The sequence below is a fragment of the Leuresthes tenuis genome, unplaced genomic scaffold (assembly GCF_036924035.1).
Source record: "Leuresthes tenuis unplaced genomic scaffold, fLeuTen1.0.hap1 SCAF_10, whole genome shotgun sequence".
In the NCBI taxonomy this organism is placed as follows: Eukaryota; Metazoa; Chordata; class Actinopteri; order Atheriniformes; family Atherinopsidae; genus Leuresthes; species Leuresthes tenuis.
The window spans coordinates 5,683,788-5,701,895 of NW_027325364.1; the positions used below are offsets into that span (position 1 = coordinate 5,683,788).

At 42.0% G+C, this 18,108-nt stretch overlaps 1 protein-coding gene across 3 annotated transcripts; it reads right to left on the reverse strand.

The window, feature by feature from the left end:
• Positions 1–1,982: 1,982 nt before the first annotated feature.
• On the reverse strand, positions 1,983–17,271 carry ptpn23a (protein tyrosine phosphatase, non-receptor type 23, a). 3 transcript variants are annotated; one of them, XM_072393691.1, is made up of 24 exons: positions 17,038–17,271; positions 15,071–15,145; positions 14,285–14,412; positions 13,923–13,999; positions 13,477–13,526; positions 13,267–13,398; positions 13,109–13,189; positions 12,888–13,019; positions 12,704–12,751; positions 12,342–12,398; positions 12,187–12,245; positions 11,995–12,074; positions 11,162–11,276; positions 10,996–11,061; positions 10,432–10,577; positions 9,788–10,105; positions 9,126–9,280; positions 8,640–8,971; positions 5,824–8,380; positions 5,546–5,730; positions 5,334–5,438; positions 5,042–5,180; positions 4,511–4,624; positions 1,983–3,372 (listed from the first exon to the last, which is right to left on the reverse strand). In XM_072393691.1, exons 1-24 carry the CDS (start codon positions 17,119–17,121, stop codon positions 2,773–2,775), a joined length of 5,835 nt encoding a protein of 1,944 aa, XP_072249792.1. In that variant the 5' UTR covers positions 17,122–17,271; the 3' UTR covers positions 1,983–2,772. The 3 variants fall into 3 exon arrangements, with proteins under 3 accessions (XP_072249792.1, XP_072249791.1, XP_072249793.1); XM_072393690.1 differs by having other exon boundaries at positions 5,824–8,383; XM_072393692.1 differs by having other exon boundaries at positions 5,824–8,383; positions 17,042–17,124.
• Positions 17,272–18,108: the final 837 nt, after the last annotated feature.

Consider the following 18,108-nt stretch of genomic DNA (forward strand, 5'->3'; position numbering starts at 1 on the left):
AAATCGTTCACAAGAACTTCAGTGCACTGCTAACTCTGTCTCACACACACACACACACACACACACACACGCACACGCACACACACACACACTAAAGGCACTTTTGCAAACATCAGCTTCCACACAGGAGAGGTGGATGTAACTGGACTTGCAGCCTACACCTGCAGCACTGGTACATGAGCACATGTCAACAACAGTACTGGTTCCTCTGGGATGCAGCAAACATTTTCACATTCAGGAAACGAGCAGCAGAAAAGTGGGACTTGAAGGGGACATATTATGGAAAGAAGAAAAACGCTTTTTTTCTGTACTTGACACCATTGTCTGAAGTCGATACTGAAAAGAAAAAAGAAGTCTGACGTTTTGTTTAGAACCCCACATATCTGAAAATGTGGCATTCAGTGAACTTTTCTCCTCATCCCCACTTAACGTCCTAAAATTCACTTTGGAAGAGGGAGTTTGAACTCTTTTGTTGTTAAAATCCAATTATGGAGCACATATGTGCAACCACGACTCAAATTCTTATTGGTGTTATTATAACTGGCCAGCTGGGCATCATCGTATCCGATATCTGTGGTATCAGTTTAAAAAACTTTAACCATTCAACTAATGGCTCGTTATGTGCCTAAAAGCAGGATCAGTAGCCTTCCTGCTGTCCATAGTCCAACTGTGTATGAAGAAAATAGAATTAGGTTTGGATTGGTTTGAAGATAGTTGTAATATAATGGAAGAAGGAGGAGCTGCTGTACTGTTTGTCTTTTTTTGTCCAAACATACCGGCACAGACGTTTCATTGAGACTTCAGAAAATTCTGTCAGCTTATTTAAGAATAAAAAAAGGGCATAGTATGTCTCCTTTAAGAGAAGTTGGGTATTTTTTTTAACAAGCAAACCCTCGTTGCATCTGCATCCCTGTGAAACCAGTAACGAGGTCTTCTTGGCATTGGAGCTGTGTTCATTTATTAGCTATGTGTACTCTGTTCAAATTTAAAATGCGGTGTTTTTTAACACTTAAAAAAAAAAAAGCATCTTTTATTCTGTTCCAAACTTTAATGTGAAGTTAAAGCAATAGTTTGACATTTTGGTAACTACATGTTGGCTGTAGTGCAGAGTTGATCAGCTGACAGCGTTGCACTATAGATGCTTTCGTTTAGTTTATTTAGTCCAATTAAAAAGCTTAAAATGTAAAAATAATTTAGCTTTTATTTATGTTCTAGATTGTTCTTAATAGTTGCTAAGCAATCAGCAGCGCAGAGATGTCAAAGTTACTGATATTTTACACTTGATTTTTTTGTAAATGAAGTGTAACATTTTGATAGAACATGCACCTTTTGTAAGCTATATACATATATCTGTGGCCACTGGATCTAACGTTGAGATATGAAAGTGGTGTCTGTACCTTGTGTCCGTGATGTATTTTCCAAAATGCCAAACTATTATTTTAAGGAGGGAGGGAGGGTGCTGCAAATTCTGTTGACTGTCAGCTTTCTGATGAATGTTCCAGTTCATATTCATGGACTTTTAAAAATGTCTATTTAGCAGCACCTTGTCAGGTAATAGATGAGGTTCTGCCCAGTTCGTTAAAAACACTGCTTGTTGCTGCCCAGCTTTAAACAAACCATTTTATTCTGTTGCTTTCACTCATGCTGTCTGTGGATGCAGCCCTGACCTCCTTTTTGTTGTTTTTCTTAAACCAGAAGAGGGAACATTTCCTGTAACACAGCAGAACTCTGACGTTTAACTCTTTGTGGCTTTACAGCAGCTCAAACAACTAGAAACTAGACTATCATTTAATTTCTCACCAATTTTGACAGTTTATGACAAAACTCTGACCTGCAGGAGAGAAAATGTGTTCCTCCTTCTCTAATTGGCTGACTATAATCTCAGCAGGCTGTAGTAACTGAGGTAACTTTTTTATAACAGAAAACAAGACATAAGACTTTGTACTAATTTTCAAATAAAGAGACTTTGATACAACAACAGCTGTCTGTCTACTGCATTTATTTAATATCTTTACAATAATAAACGATTAGTGGGTTTTCTTTTTTTTCCAGAGTGATAATTTTTCAGAACAGCCCAACTTTAAGATATTTACAGTGTTAGAGAAAGAAAAGGAAATCAACTAGTTAAAACGTGCTGATTTGTTTGCTCTTCTGTGTTACAATGATGATTGAGCTATATGTTCTGACTCAGGGGTGTTTTGTCTTTAAATTAGCTCCACCTAGCTGGTCTGTTCTGGCTGAAGCTCCAGACATCAATCCTTCCAGTCATTAAATCTCTTACGGTGCAGTGGCGGAGCAGCCAAGCGCGGTCACAGCCTTGGGATGCCTTTACACCCACCTGTGATGGGGGTGGGGGGGTGTTAAACTGGAGTGCATGCTGTGATAGTTTTTTTTTCTTTGGGCAGCCCACATCGAGGGCTGGAAGTGCACAAGTGCGTCCATCCACTGACATACAAAGAAAAGCAGCAAAGAGCGACAGAAAGAAGGGGATAGAGACAAGTGCATAGAGATCTGGTCCCAGACGCCACCGGTGATGGAACAACAAGCAAGTGTGTTTTGTGCTGTCTTTTTTTTTTTGTTTGTTTTTTTTCTTTAGGGGATCACACCGCTATCATCTGCCAACAGGCACATCTTGGTAATCAACACCACAAAAATGTCTCCAACACTTCCAGAATTCAATGTTTGTTTGTTTTTTAAAAGGAAAATTAGAAAGAGGCCTTTGCTTACGCCTGGTGCAAAAGTGAGAGAACGGCAGCAACCCGTGGATTTGACTCAGCGCTTGCTGAGGCTCCAGAGGGGATCCAGGCTACTGAGTGGGTCATCACCCTCATCGCCTTTGGTCCCATGGAGACCCTGACCCTCTGCTGGCTGCAGAAAGCTCTGCTTAGTCACCCGCTGCTTCCCCCGACCTCCTCCATCCATGGAGAAGGCCTCAGGTGTCAGAGAGGCCAAGAGCTCCAGAGATGAAGGAGCTGGGGCAGAGGCAGAAGGAGGCGGGCTGATGCTGGGCTCAGACTCTGGGGCTGGCTGGTGGTTGGGTTGTGTTAGACTTGATAGGGACAGACCATCCAGACCGTTTGGTGGTGGAGGAGAATGGGTAGGTGAAGTGAGAGGTGGGCTGAAAGAGGAGGGGGGCTGGAAATCTGTGGGAGGACAGGGGTCCTGCAACAGCTGTATGTCAGCCATTGAGTCCAGGCTTGGTAAGATAGTTCCGACCTGCTCCTCCAGGCCACAGGAGGCACTGGCCTCCATGGTTGGGTCTGTGGCGCTAGGTGGACGAATGCTGAGCTTGGCGATGGTGGCTTGGATGGAACTGATGGGCATGTCTCCGCCAAGGACGATATCCTGCTGGGATTCTTGTCTTGAGTAAGGCTGCAGAGAAAGTTCAGAAACAAGACAAATGTCAAAATAAAGATTGAAGAGATGCAGGAAATTAAATATTTCCTCACCTACTGCTCTGTGACTGTTCTACTGATAATGAAAAAGGTACCTCTTCTGACCAGAACTCGTAGAATTCCTTTGGAACAATCAGCGGTGCAGAATATGAGCAGATACATCGTTAAAGTTACATTAAATTAAACACAGTGGAGCTACGAAGGAATGAGGCCTAAAGACTAAACTTAAGGAACATCAGTTCTGTAATTCTTCCAAACGTTTCCAACACGTGAAGGAAATAATTCAGGTTTTGTTTTGTGTCCTGAAATTCACATTATATCTGGAGATGAAAGGGGTTTTCCCTTCTTTTTCTGTAAGGCTCATAGCACTGGAACAAAAAATCCAAATAAAGTGATTCCGGATTCATTTGTTACCCTGATATTTGTTTCTTTATAACAAAATTAAATCCTGCTGCAAGATCTATTCACAGAAAGTGTTCATTGTGTTTCCATATAATGAAATAGTGACTAAAATTATTAGCAAGCATGTGCTCTGTGCAATGAGAAGGGAGCTAAATGAGGTATGGAAAGAGAAAGTACAGCTGAATGTTCCAACATCAACAACGATGTGCTATTAAATATTATTATTATCATGAAGCTACATCCTGAAAGTTTACCAATTACTTACTTTCTAAGCAGCAATAAACTTCTGTAAATAGTTTTTTTTTTCAAAATAAAAGCTTTTTTGTGACGTTCACTGTAGGAGAACAGTGTGTTCCTTGTGGTGTTTCCTACTGTGTCGAAACAACAGATGGGAGAAATCATCTGTGGATGGTTAGTCCTGCACCTTTAAAAACATTTTTTGGGTTCTTTTCTAGTTGAGCATGTCATTAAACTGTTAAAAGCAGCTGCAACGTGTTTATATCCTTTTTCTAGCCTGATTTTTATTGAAATGCTGATGAACTATATTTATCTAATAGTAGCTGCGGTTTCTCTTATTTTTAGCTGATGTTTTATATACTTCACATATTGATAAATAAACTGTCCAACACTAGTTGTATGCTTAGATTTTATTCCTTATTGTTTGCCACTGCCCACTGCCAGTTACATAACTTTCTATAAGACGAGTGTCAAACCTTTGTGGCTGCAGAGTTGGCGTTCTTGTTGTAGGTGGCGGTCGTGATGCCATGGCGTTGAAGGACCTGCTCGGCGTGCTTCAACACGGTTTCATAGCAGAACTTCAAGTGGAGCTGAAGATGTAAACAAAATTGCTTTTTAATATTAAACATGCAGCATCCAAAAATCTACTCATCCTGAGGTTTAATATTTTACATGATTCGCACATGGAAAACACATTTAAAAATGTATCCTGTCATTTCCACGGTTACAGTCAGGGTTTAAAGTCGCAGTATGAAAGCTTTATCTAACCAATGAACCTGTGGTTTCAGCATTAAAGACAACATTGGAGACCACTTTTTACAAAACATTCCTATCATGCAGCAATCAGTATTCACACCTCACCCATTAACCCTTTGACAACTCTGATCAGCAACCAAGAGCCAAATCTGCTGATATGATTTTGAATTAAATTTTATCTCTCTTGATGCCACTTCTACACCTATACTTAGTCTGATTAATATCAGATACTAAATCCAAACACAACAAACCTTCTCTTGTAGCATGTTCTTCCTCTGTTGTCTCATCTTCTTCACCAGAAGTGGAAGGTCTGGGATTCCATTTCCTGCCTCCAGCTCCTGCAGGGCTGCGTACAACAGACAGAAGGCGCCGGTGCGTCCAACTCCCGAGCTGCGACAGAAAGGCTGATGAGCAACACTTTTCTGACCAAAGTGCAAATATGAATAAGAGTGAACAAGTCTTCTTGTTATCGGCAGTGATCAAATGATAACTAATACCACAGCACCTACCTGTGAAGTGAAGGAGTTACAGAAATACACTCACCTGCAGTGCACCACGACAGGTGTGTGGAAGGGCCTCTGATGGAGATAGTGTCCGTGAACCTCCTGAATGAATCGCAGCAGGTTACTCTTGCTATCAGGAAGACTCCTATTGGGAGATGAAGATATGATGGCTCCTCAGTAAAAGACTGTAATGAGATTACTCTCTGCAAATCTTTCAAAAAACATTTTTAAACAAAAAAAAGAATGAGTTACAGCTCTGGCCAGGAAGTAAACTGGAGATGAACGACAGTACGCTTCAGGCTTTGGTCGCGATACTGCAGACTGATCATGCGCTCCACGTGTGTCGGTGTTGTCTTCTGTGTGGTTAGGCTGAGTGTGATCGGTCCCTGAGAGAGCTGCTGACCGCGTTCCATTGGGAAGTAGCGCAGAACTTTTCCCTGAAGGCAACATTAAAAAGGACACCAATGAAAAAACTACAATTATCACATTATCTTTACCTATCACAACAGTGTTTGGACAAAACTTAGTACCTTTTCCAGCTCCTGCTCCGAAACAAGCATGACAATCAGCGATACTTTCTCATCGTACACCATGAGCCAGAAGTCCGCTGCTGTGCCGGTGAGCGGAGCCTGTGTGGCAATAAGGCGTGGGCAGTATGGCGACAAGTCCTCCACATAGCTGGCGTTGATGTAGTCATCTTTGCCTGACTGCAGCACAACACGGTTGAAATCATAGGGCATAACATCCTGGTGGCGGTTCTTCATGGTGTAGCAACGAGCGATAGCTATAGAGAGCTGACGGGCATCCTTCTCTTGCTGGTCCTGAAGCTCTTTCCAGCGGGCATCCAGAACCGACAGACCCCCTTCATTCTCTGAGGGTTGCTCCAAAGAATCGACCTGAGCCCTGTAATGTTCCAGTTCCCCGTGGAGATGGGCAACACGCTCTGGGGCTTGGTATGGATCACCCTGGATCAGGAGAACTCCCTGGGAGCTCTTCTTCCGACGCTCCCCATCCTGTGGGTCAGCTTTAGTGGGTTGGAGGACATTGGTGGGGGCCTTGGTGCCTCCAGGCTGGCTCTCTGGGCTTGAAGAGAGGAGGTCATCTGTGCTTGAGTTCTGTCGCTGAAATAGTGATGTGGAGGAAGAAACAGCAGAGGGAGAGGGAAGAGTGGGTGGTGCTGTGCCTCCAGGAGTCGAGGCTGGTGTGGGTCTTTGCTGGGGGTTCAGACCCAACGAGGCCGGGCCTGGAGAGGGAGATGAAGATGGGGAAGGTGAAGGAGAAGGGGGGATGGTGTTGGTTGGTTGCACTGTTGCGGGGCCTCCAGAGGAGGGCTGAATCATGTGCTGAGCAACAGGGGCATGTGGACCTATGACAGTAGGTTGTTGTAGAGCGCCTGGAGGTACATTCGTCCCTGGGGCTGAAGGATACATTGTAGAAGGCTGTGAGTGAGTCATAGGAAGAGTAGCTTGGGGTTGTTGGGGAGCTGCTGGTTGGGGTGCAAGGGGCTGCTGAGGCATCATTGGAGTTCCTCCAGGGTAGCATACCCCCCCAGAATGTGCAGGGTGAGACTGAGATTGATTGGGCATCTGCATGGGCTGTTGGGGCATATTTGGTATAGGAGGCTGTCCAGGTAGGGCATGATGCTGTGGTGGTAGTGCACTGGGGGGCATTTGAGGCAAAGGTCCCCCTGGCAAGTGGACCTGAGGACCAGGGGCCATATGTGGTTGTGGGGCAGGAGGCATCTGAGGGTGCAGGGTAGGGTGAATAGGCTGGCTTGAGGGAGGAATGTAATTCTGTGAGATTGGAGGCATTGTCTGACTTGTCGGGGTCATCTGCGCTCTGGGACCACCTGATATCTGCATCTGCGGGCGTGGCAGAATCTGCTGGGCACTGGGAGGCATTGAGATTTGATGCTGTTGTGCCAACATCTGTTGGTGAGGGTGTCCAGGGGGCATCTGTTGGCTGGGATGGGGTAGATATGGTTGAGGTACAGGGGGTGCTGGCTGTGAAGTAGGGGCTGTTGGTGGGGGTGCACTCTGAGGTGGCATCTGAACCTGAGGTGGCCTTGGCATGGAGCCTGGCATTAATTGAGGGTGCTGCTGGGGTACATAACCCTGTGTAGTTTGATAGCCTTGGGGTATTTGATACTGGGGCTGAAAGTCATTTTGTTGATGTGGTTGAAGCTGACCGGGATATGCCTGGTGGTACGGAGAAGGAACACCAGGCCGAGGGGGCATATATCCATGAGGGTAAACTTGTTGGGTCTGAAGAGGAGAATGAGGTCCAGGGATAGCCCTTGGTCCAGGGTGGTACCCCTGTGAGAGTGGCTGCCCAATAGGCGCGGGGTACTGCTGAGGATGCTTTTGCTGCTGTGACTGGGATGCAGGTATCTGTCCTGGGCGTTGAATGGGAACCCCTGGGTGGGGCATAAAGTGGGTGTATGCTCCTATCTGTGCTACTGTGTAGCCAGTTGAGATTGAAGGTGGGATAGGGTGTTGTGGTGTGGGAGTATAGCTTGGGATAGGGGCCTGGATGCTGTCCACAGTGGTAGTCGAGGGTCGGACTGGGGTAGGCGCAACAGGACCTGGGTGGGGAGCTTGAGGAGGAGGATGCCGCCGATAACCAGACACAACTGGCTGGGTTGGCATTTGTGGAGGCCGCTGTGGAGCCATCTGAGGGAGGGGTACACGTGGCAGGGGTCCTTGTGTTACCAAAGCTCCTGAAGTAGGAAACTGAGCAATCCGTGCCAGAAGCTCTGGAGGTGGCAGGTTAGCAGGGAAGTGAGGAAGACTAGCTGCTGGAGCACCAGGCCAAGGCATGGAGGAGCTGCCACCAAGTTTAGCACCAGGTGGAATGTAGGCTTCAGGACCATGTAGACGACCTGCAGTGATAGGGAGGGACGGAATGTCAGGAGGGAGGCTGCGGAGATCCTCAGGCAGGTCACCTCCCAAGGCCAAGATGGCTGCACTGAGCTGGGCCAACTCTTGATCCTCTATGCTAGAGGAGGCTGGATCAATATCAGGAGCCCTTGGCTTTAAGGAGGGCTTAGCTGCTGTCGGCCGTGCTGGGGGCTTCTTCTGGGTTTCTCTGCTTAAAAGGAAAGTGGAGAAAAACAGCACATTATGAAATGAAATATACATAAAATTAATAAAACCTACGATATAATTTGTTTTCTATAAAGATGTTGCATTTATGTTTTTTGTCAATTTGGAGACTGAACTTAAAAAGAACACCACCTAAATGTATTTTACTTAATGGTATTTTGACATAAGAACAGCTTTATTGTTGTAGTGATCCAAGGAAAAACTCTAAATCTTGAAACATTATTGTTTCCTGTCTTCCTTACTTTTCCAGGATGGGCTTTCTCTCCTCAGCCCTGGTCTGGCACAGAGCCTTTGATCTCTCCAGCAGACGTGATGCTTTGGCCTCCAGGTCATCGTAGAACTCTTTCCCTTCCTGTGATTTCTTCATCAGGTCCTCATATGCTTCATATGAGCCCACCAATCCCTGAACCGTGCTGTTCCACTGTTGCTCAGTTTGGCTCAGGCCCTTACGAACAGAGGCGTACTGAACATTTGCCTCGGTCAGGGCCTTCAAGATGTTTTCTTGTGCTGCAAGATTTTGATCGATATAGACCTTCACCTGCTCATACTTCTTCAGCTGCTCCTCAAAAATACGCTGGAAGAGAATGGGTTGTTTAAAGGCCTCAAGTATGAAGCTAAGCATAATCCTTTTCCACCTGACAATTTTTAACTTCTTCCTAAAATCTTTTCAGATAGCATCTGACTTAATAATGTGCCTGTGTTCCTAAGAAAAAATGTGCAGCAAATACCTTCATGTCTGCTCTCTCTGTTGTGACAAGTGTGGAGGTGATGTCGTCCTGCTGGATGAGGTCACGAAGCTGTTTCTCCAAAGAATTTCTCTGTTCCCTCATCTCTTGAACCTTTCCCAAGATCCGCTTCATAATCTGCAGCCCAGCCACTTCCTCTGCATATACACAAGCACCGTTAACTACATTCAAAATTAAATCCTTAAATTACATTCAGTCTGAGGCATTTAGTTCATGTCAGAATCACTAAATTATTGTTATTTTACAACATATTGTAGCAGACAGTGGTTTCCCTGAGAAGGACTCCATTTCTTGTACTTCAGCCAAACAGTTGCTAAAGGAAAAATAAATAGCAGACAATTTTGAATTGCCTCCCAAGTCAAAGTTATAGATTTTTCCACTATTTTTTGACATGTTATAAAGGAAAAACAAATGCTTGAGTGATAAACTAAACCATTTTATTTATCAATTAAAAATGTGTGTCTAAAGTAAGTTGTAAGATCAGAGCGCTTGACACTGATAGAAATAAACTTACTAACTTCTGAAGAGCAGAAAATCATATTATCATAATCATATCATACTCAAATATGCAAAGTCTGGAAAAAAAAGCCCCAATAAAGCTTGCATGATTGGGTCAAAACCATTATCATCAAACACATTCTCACCTTCATTGAGCTGGGGCCGTGGGAGGGCCTCGCTCAGACTTTCCAGTGGCCCCCCAAGCAGGCGTAGATTGCTGATGTGCAGGTTCATAGCTCGATGGAGCTCCGTGTTGGTAAAACTGGCCTTCTCGTGGGCTTCCATGTACTTCTCCAGGTCTCTGCGGATCTCAGCCAGAGCTTGGCTTTGCGCTGCTGGGTGTAGCTCAACTGCAGCTGGGCCAACAACCTCCTGGAGGGCTCGCTCGCCAGCTTCGTCTGCCTCTAAGACATCTCTGATCTCCTTCAGTGAAGACTCCACATCGGTGAAGACACCTGAGAGCACTGCACAGGCAAGGATGTGATTTGTATCTTATCTCATCTTACTCAGCAGAAAAAAAGTGAGTTTACTAACATTGCTCAGCATCGGCTGTCACAGTTGTGGCCCTCTGCAATCAGATATATGCAAGTATAGCCGTTTTTACACAGAAACACTGGGAATGTTCAGGGATATGTGCAGATAATTTGATCAGGTCTTTTTCTGCAGAGTCTGAAGCGAATATTCTGGACATTTGGGTCCTCACGTGTCTCACACCAGAAAATCTCTAGAACATGTTAATATTCCAGTGTGTGTGTGTGTGTGTGTGTGTGAAAGCGGCATTTTTACAAACCCTGCATGGACTGAATAAGGCTCTTGACGGTATCTGGTCGGACACTTAGAGCAGCACACTTCTCCATCAGGACCGGAGGGATGTGGCTGTACATGTCTAGGTTGTCAACAGACTCCGGCTCCAAGCCCAGAGAGTCCATGAACTGCCTGTAGGAGGAGGTGAGAAAAGTCACCTGATATTGGAGGAAAATCTATTTCTATCAATACTGTACATTGATTTTCTGATATATATTTTACTCCTGGTTGTACCAATATATTCAATGATCCCCTTTGTTCTCAGTTCAGATGTACACAGTTTCCACTCTGTACAGACTACACAGAGTCTGAGCAGCTTAAAGATTGAATATGGAAAAAAAAAGACAAGTCTTACTAACATTGTCTACTAGCTTCTGAAAGGCACATCCCAAAACTAGAATTTCCAGAGATCCCAATAAAATGGCAACAAAGCTTTCACAAATTCCAGCTAAAGGTTTCATAAAACCTCCTGTGATTTTCGGTTTTATGAAAAGTTTAGCTGGAATTTGTGAAAGCGTTGTTGCCAGCATAGACACACTCGTGAACTCACTCAAGAGTTTCATTCTTGCTGTCAATCTTGGTCATGACGTCCCTCAGCAGTTTGGCTTTTTCCTCACTGGAATAATAACAACAGACATGACCACATATATGATTGAACTTTCTCAATTAAGGAAAACCATTCTAAGGTAAACTAATCATCCACTAAAAGAGCCTACCTGTAAAGAGAAGAGGCTTCATGAGCAGCCATGGGCACCAGTTTAGCAAACAGATCTGGTCCGGTGACACTGGGGTCAGTAGGATTGACCGGCAGAGCTTTTACCAGCGGAGCACCTACAAAGACAGAGTAGTTTTACTGACACAACAGCACATGAATTTCCTGATTTAAACATTACAATTTAAAAACACAAGTTCATAATCCAATAAATGCTAAATAAATACACCTTCAGCCTCTATAATTTGCATTGACAGCAAAGCCTGCAGCCAATTATAATTAGTTTGCAACTCTATGTTGGAAGTAATTCAAAGATGAAGAAATCAATCAACAGAATCACTGCCGATTAACTGCAACAATATAAATATATTGTCTATTTTATAGATATAAATATATCATCTAACTCATTTGAATATCAGAGCTTACGCTTCAGAAAACTGCTGATTTTTAACAGCACATGCAGTACTGGTCGCTTTTTGGAGTCACCTGCCCATTCATTTTAACTGAGTAATTGGTCTGTGGTCTCAAAAAATAACAAATTTCAGAATAATTAATGTCAATCTACCATTAAAAAGGTCAATAACTCCCTACTTTATTTGCAGGACTGAAACAGACCCAATTCAGAGATGATACAGAAATAAAGTCTGATTTTAACTTTGTGAATCCTTCTTATTCACATGCTTAGAACCAAGAAGAAACACTGCAACACCAAGCTTGGAACCACAAAACAGACAACATGCTACTCTAACCACTGTGCTTATATTAATCAAATGAGAGGCAGCCATATGCAAAGCCAGCATGTGCACAGTAACCGAAAAAACGGACACTTCCTGATACCTTTGACAGAAGCTAGAGTCTCCAGAGAGGGAACCGTCTCATGATAGATGAAGTCATTGTCCTTTTTGGACGAATTAAACCTGCAAGTTCAAAGAAAAACATTGTCACATGCATGTCTTTTTTTTTCATTAAAAAATAAAAAAATCTGAATTAAGATTCATGTTAGTGCCAATATTAAGACTCTTCACTCACTTTCCACCAATTACATCCATGGTAAATCTCAAGGCTTCTTGCACGCTGTCAGGTTGACCCTGCTTGGACCCAACAAAGGAAAGCAGGATTAGTTCGTAAAACAACAAGAACACACTTCAAGACAGGTCATAGAAAACGAGAGAGAATCACTTTACCTTCGCAAGCTTGATGGCTTCACCGAGCTTGTCCAAAGAGCTCTGCAAGTAAGCCAACTGTGGGAAACAGAACATTATCAACAGCTTAAAAAATACTTGGTTTGAAGTTCATTTGTCTTAAGTTAGTAAATGTAGCTCTGTAATAACTTGTTATGGGGCAGAACAACAGAAATGTTATAGAAAAATATATCAAAATTACTTGTACAAGCATTTAAAGTAAAATAACACATTTGCAGTACTGCAATTCCTGGAGGGAATGTTTATTTCTATCTGTAACTGTTCATCAAAGGGTGCACTAATCAAGGCAGCCGCAGTCTAACAACCGGTGTATGACAAAATGATAACTCAAAATGTTTTCTCACCCGTTCTCCGTACTTCTGCTGCTCCTCTGCCTGCTTTCCCATATGAAGCTGATGAGACAAAAATAAGACTGAAACAATGGCCAATAATGTCTGTGTGTGTGTAGCTGAGAAATCAAACACCAGTACACAAACAAGTTCATGAAACTACAGATGCCAACACACAACTCTCTCACTGGACACTCACATGTGCGATAGCAGCAAAGTAGTAGATCTTCATCTGAACCAGCTTTTTCCAGTCTTTCTGGATCTTTCCCAGCATAGAAGCAGTCTCTGAGTTCTCCAGAGCCCTGCAGGCCTCTTTGTAGTAATCCACCACCTGCAGCACCACAAAAGCACCGGCTTTTAAATCCATAATTGTAGACTGCATTGATACCATAAAATATATTGAATATTTAATGGTAAAACCTGAGCACTGATGCGGGCAACCAGAAAACTCTTCCTGTTGTCCAACATGGACTTCTCCAGAAGACACTCCTGAGCCTGCCCCTGGGAGACAGACACGGGTTATTAACACATGTTGGTGTGTCTGTGTGTTTGCGTGTGTGCGCATGTGTGTAGCCTACTAGCATAAGGTTGATGTTGAGGTTAAGAATCTGGTGGCTCATGTCCACACTGAAGTTGTGGCTGAAATGATCTCTCAGATAGGAGAAAGCTCCCGCTGAACACTGGAAGTGTGTGCATGACACCTTCATCCCCTGGAAGCAGAGCACAGAATTGATGAGACCTTGTGTACAAACACGTATAGGATTATTCTGTTTGTCTGAGTGTCATACCTCCTCAGATACCCTGTTATCCATTGCTCCCAGCATGGAGTGCAGGGCCCCTACAGACAGTCCAGAAAAATTTGAAGAGGTTTGAAAGTCTTGCTATTCACATTCAGTAAACACTGGCCATACTATAGGCTTTCACTGGTCTGCATCTCTCTAAACTTTCCATAATAAGGAGTATAAGCTCTGTCTTGATTCCACGCTATCTATTTTAATTTCTGTAAGACAATAATGGACAGAAAAAGTAAGTATACTTGTGAGTACAAAGGTCAATTTTGAGTATTAAAAAATACTCTCACACCACAATACAACAATGCCAATAACGACATTATTCAACTCAAGCTAGTTTAAACTGAAAACTGAAAGATCTTCATTAGATGTAAATTGCATGTTCTGTTAACTATTATGGATTAAAATAAAAAACACAAATTGCTGCAAGTGACTTTGCTCACCGAGATTGTAGAGAATGCATGCTTGCTCATAGCTGATGTCATCATGAGTGACTGTTTTTCCAGAGAATATTTCAGTCCTGAACATGATTTAAGAATATATTAGCAAGAACATAGGTAAAATGCCATTTGTGAGCATCACTCATTATCAAGGTTAGAAGCAACTATACAATAATATCATAATTTTCAGACTCTCATGCATGACAAGGAAATAATTCAGTCACATTTGAGCTAAGCCAATAGGAATTTAAATCTTTCAAAATACATTTAACAAAATATTAATACATTAGAATAAATAAGTGATGTCAGCTTCAGACATATGTGCAAATGCCACTGATTCCATGTTATTATATGTATGTTAATACCATGAGATGGGTACCGCAGCCTCCTGACCAGTTCCCATGGGTACTCGGCTCTGGAGGTAATGCAGCTGGCCAAAGTACTTCCTCAAGGTGCTGCATCCCTCAAAGTCCCTCGTCACATTCACTGCACTCTGTAAAACAGATAAACATCAAGTTGTGATAGCATTAAATCTGCTGCTCTTTGCCTCTAAAGCTACAAAACCACTACGTCCAACCCAGCTGTGCTTCATGTGTAACCCACTTTAATGAGGAGTGCTTAGAGTTTATCATTTCTTTGATGCCTTTCCAAATAGCTTATGTTAATGAGTGTGCATTTTTACTTTATTTAGAACTTGGATCAGAGCAGGAATGGAAAACAAGCTAAACAAACAAAGCTTGTATCATTAATATGTTAGACTGAATATTTTACTGCAACCATTAGAACGTCCTAGAGGAAATCAAAACAAAAGTGAAGAAAGACTTTGCACAAATAATTACTTATGATGAGATCTAATTCAATTAATCAAAATGTCCAACAAAAAGACCTGCAGCAGATGATATGCCCCCAAGAGAGCCATGAAAGCATCTTCCCTTTAAGAACTTAAGTAATAATCTGTCAAATTACTACTTTCCTCAGCCATTTTTCCACATTTATTGCATTTTTTTAGTGGCATTAGTAATCATATATGTCAATAAACTGACCTAGGAACAACTTCTGTTGACTGTTAATCTAATATGTGTCACTACACCCCCACCTACAGCACAGAGGTAACAGAGAATATTTCTGCTCCAGGGTCAAACAGTACCCACCTGCCGCAGAGTCTCCAGTTTCTTCAACTGTTCATTGTAGTTGTCCGGATTCTCTCCATAGTTCTTCAGGATGAACTAAAGAAAAAGAAAAGTGGGCAATAGGTAAATGAATGTGCTGCTTTCCAAGACTAAAACTATTGATTTTAGGACTTCTTATTTTACAACAGAATAAAACAAATCACCTGATAGTCAGGGAAACAACTCAACAATCGCCTCAAGTATCTTTAGCCAATTAGTCATAATGCTAATCTTTAGTCCTGATCAAAAGTCAAGGGTTAAGTCTCTTCCAGGCTCTCTCCCATGATGCTTTGCCAAGACTTTCACGATCCTAACAAGCTACTATAATAAGCAGTAAGCTACTTAATGCCAGATCAGGAGGTAAAAAACCCTGCAGACATACTCTTTCCTTTATTAACACTTCTCTTCAAGTTTTTAATTAAATCATAGGAGCAGGACGGTAACAAGGCCACTGAACAGATGCACAGTGACGCAGAAATAAAGAAAACATTATCTTGATTTGACGTCCACGTGCGAAATGTGCCGTTCTTTGTCCTAAGCTGAGAAAAGGCATCAGCGTATTTTACAATTATCTTTAAATATAAATACCATTTTCCTACTCAGATTCAGCATTTGAAGGTAAGCAGCCAGTTAAAGACACATGAGTATAAACTTTTTATAAAACATCACTAGAGGTGATTTGAAGTATGAATTCTGAGTTGTCGTCTTGAAGCAGGCTGTCGTTTAACCCAAAGGAATTACAAACCAGTGAAGAGGGCAAAGGTCTGTTTCTTTGCATCAGGAAGAGGTTGAAAAATAGGCCACTTGATAAAGATAGAAAACACAATGATCTGCAGTTTTTCTTTCCTGTAAATATCAGACAGGTGAGCCAGGAAGATGGGTGTGCCTTTCAGTGCTGTAACAGCAACAGAAATTAGTACACTTAAAGAAGTGTCCTTCTCTAAATGTGTGTCCTAAAATTCAAAAGACTAAATGTGAAGTCCCTCCCAGCCTGTCACAGTTGTTTCCAAGTCACCCAATTACTTTCCATGACCATTGGGATTGTTTGTATTAACCTTTATAAAGAAAACGTGGATGAAAGGAACAGAAATGATATATTTCCTCTTATTTTCCTGCTGTGATTTATTAGAGCTAACTGCTTAATTACTCCACAACCAGACCAATTTTTGCACTTAAAACTGAACCTACTATATTTTAAAGACTATATTTTATATTTCTTAATTGCAAATCCAACCAGCACAGCATCACTGAGGCTACATTTTGGTTCAATGAAAACAGATCATATTAACTTGGGTGGGGTGATTTGTGATTTTCCCACAAAGATGGCTGTTGAAATTGTTCTATACTATTGAAAAAAACGATCTCCATGACAATTAGTCGTCAGCTAAAATGATTTTAATAAAGATCAAAACCACAAAAGATACACGATATAAATGTAAAAAAGGCAAACAGTTTGATTAGTCTTCTTTGGACGTCATCCTATCGGAGGACGCTCCTGGTTTGCTCAGGTGCATGTGACAATGAGATCACTGTTTATTATTTTCCTGCTGGAAGTCTCACTAGGCCGACAGGAGTAATTCTCCTTATTTGACGAAAATCAACATTTGTCTTTATCACTTTGAGTACTGTGGCTAATTTCTAGCGAGTTTAGTTGAGGCTAATTATAAACTTTAACTTGGATTTCTGCTTTACTGTAGGTTAGCAGTAAGCTAGCTAACGTTAGCAAACAAAAGGCGGTGATCAGGGGGGTTTGCCAGATCCAGACTTTAGCTAGCTGGTCAGATACCCGTTCTGGAAAATTCTCTTACCCTCGACATGCAGTTACAACTATCACTTAATATTAACTGTAACCAAGGTTAGCTTCTTGGTAGGTTTGTCTCCTCGTCTATACTCCTAGTTTGGTTGACTTTCGACCTCAGCCCTGTTGCTCCATTCCCCACCCAGCTCACCTGCCTCACGGCCGGGCTGAACTGGAACTCCCCTGCCTCCTTCAGGTCCAGCCAGATCATCGGCATCCGGGGGACCGCTTCCATCGCGGCCAGCTCTACACGGCACTGTCAGCCGTTACAATGCCAAAATCCCTTTGGTGATACTATGGACGTATACGGTTTTCCTGAAGATAGCTTTCCTCCAAACAACTGTGTCATGTATCCATTTACACTTCAACCGGAAGCTAGGAGCGTACGTGACGTAGGCCCAATTACGACCCGCGATATTGTCTGGGAAATGTAGTCAATGAGGTTAGTAGACCAAATCACGTTATCAAGTCTTGAAATAAATCGAATTTCTTTACAATCGAGCCAATATAAATCAGTTTACAGTTGTTTCAGGTACTTGTCCATCATCATACTTGTCCACTAAATGGATCAAAATACTTCCTTGTTATTTCACCACTGACCTACCTCAGTTCAAAGCCAAATTAAAAACATATTTATTTAAACTGGCTTTTCACTGAAGCTGTGGCTCACCTTTTTGTTGTTGTCTTGTGTTGCATGTAATCTACTTTTAAATCTACTTCTGGAATTGTGAAGCACCTTGGTCAATCCCTGGTTGTTGTAAGGTGCTATGTAAATAAATGTTGATCGATTGGTTGATTATTCATTTTCTGATTTTATTACCTTAATTCAAACAGTTGTTTAGTTTGTGAATTGTCAGAATACAAAAAAAAGTCTTCAGATTGATTGTTGAATTAACCACACAAACATAGATAAAGAAATTGTAAAGGACAGTAAATTCTCATGTCTCTGAAATGGAACCAAGAAAAAGTTTTGAACATTTTAAATTACTTAAATTGTATTTTTTTTACATTGAAAATGTTTTTCTAACATTCCTTTAATTATTTTACTTATATGAGAGAATAGTTTGACAACAAAAGCCTAATTAAACTGAAAGATGATATTGGAAGTTTATGATCTAATAAAAACAAAAACAAAGCAGACATTGCATAACAAAGTATAATCTTCCACAGCACAAGCCATACACACATTCTCATCATCAAACCAAGTCTAAATATCTCACCC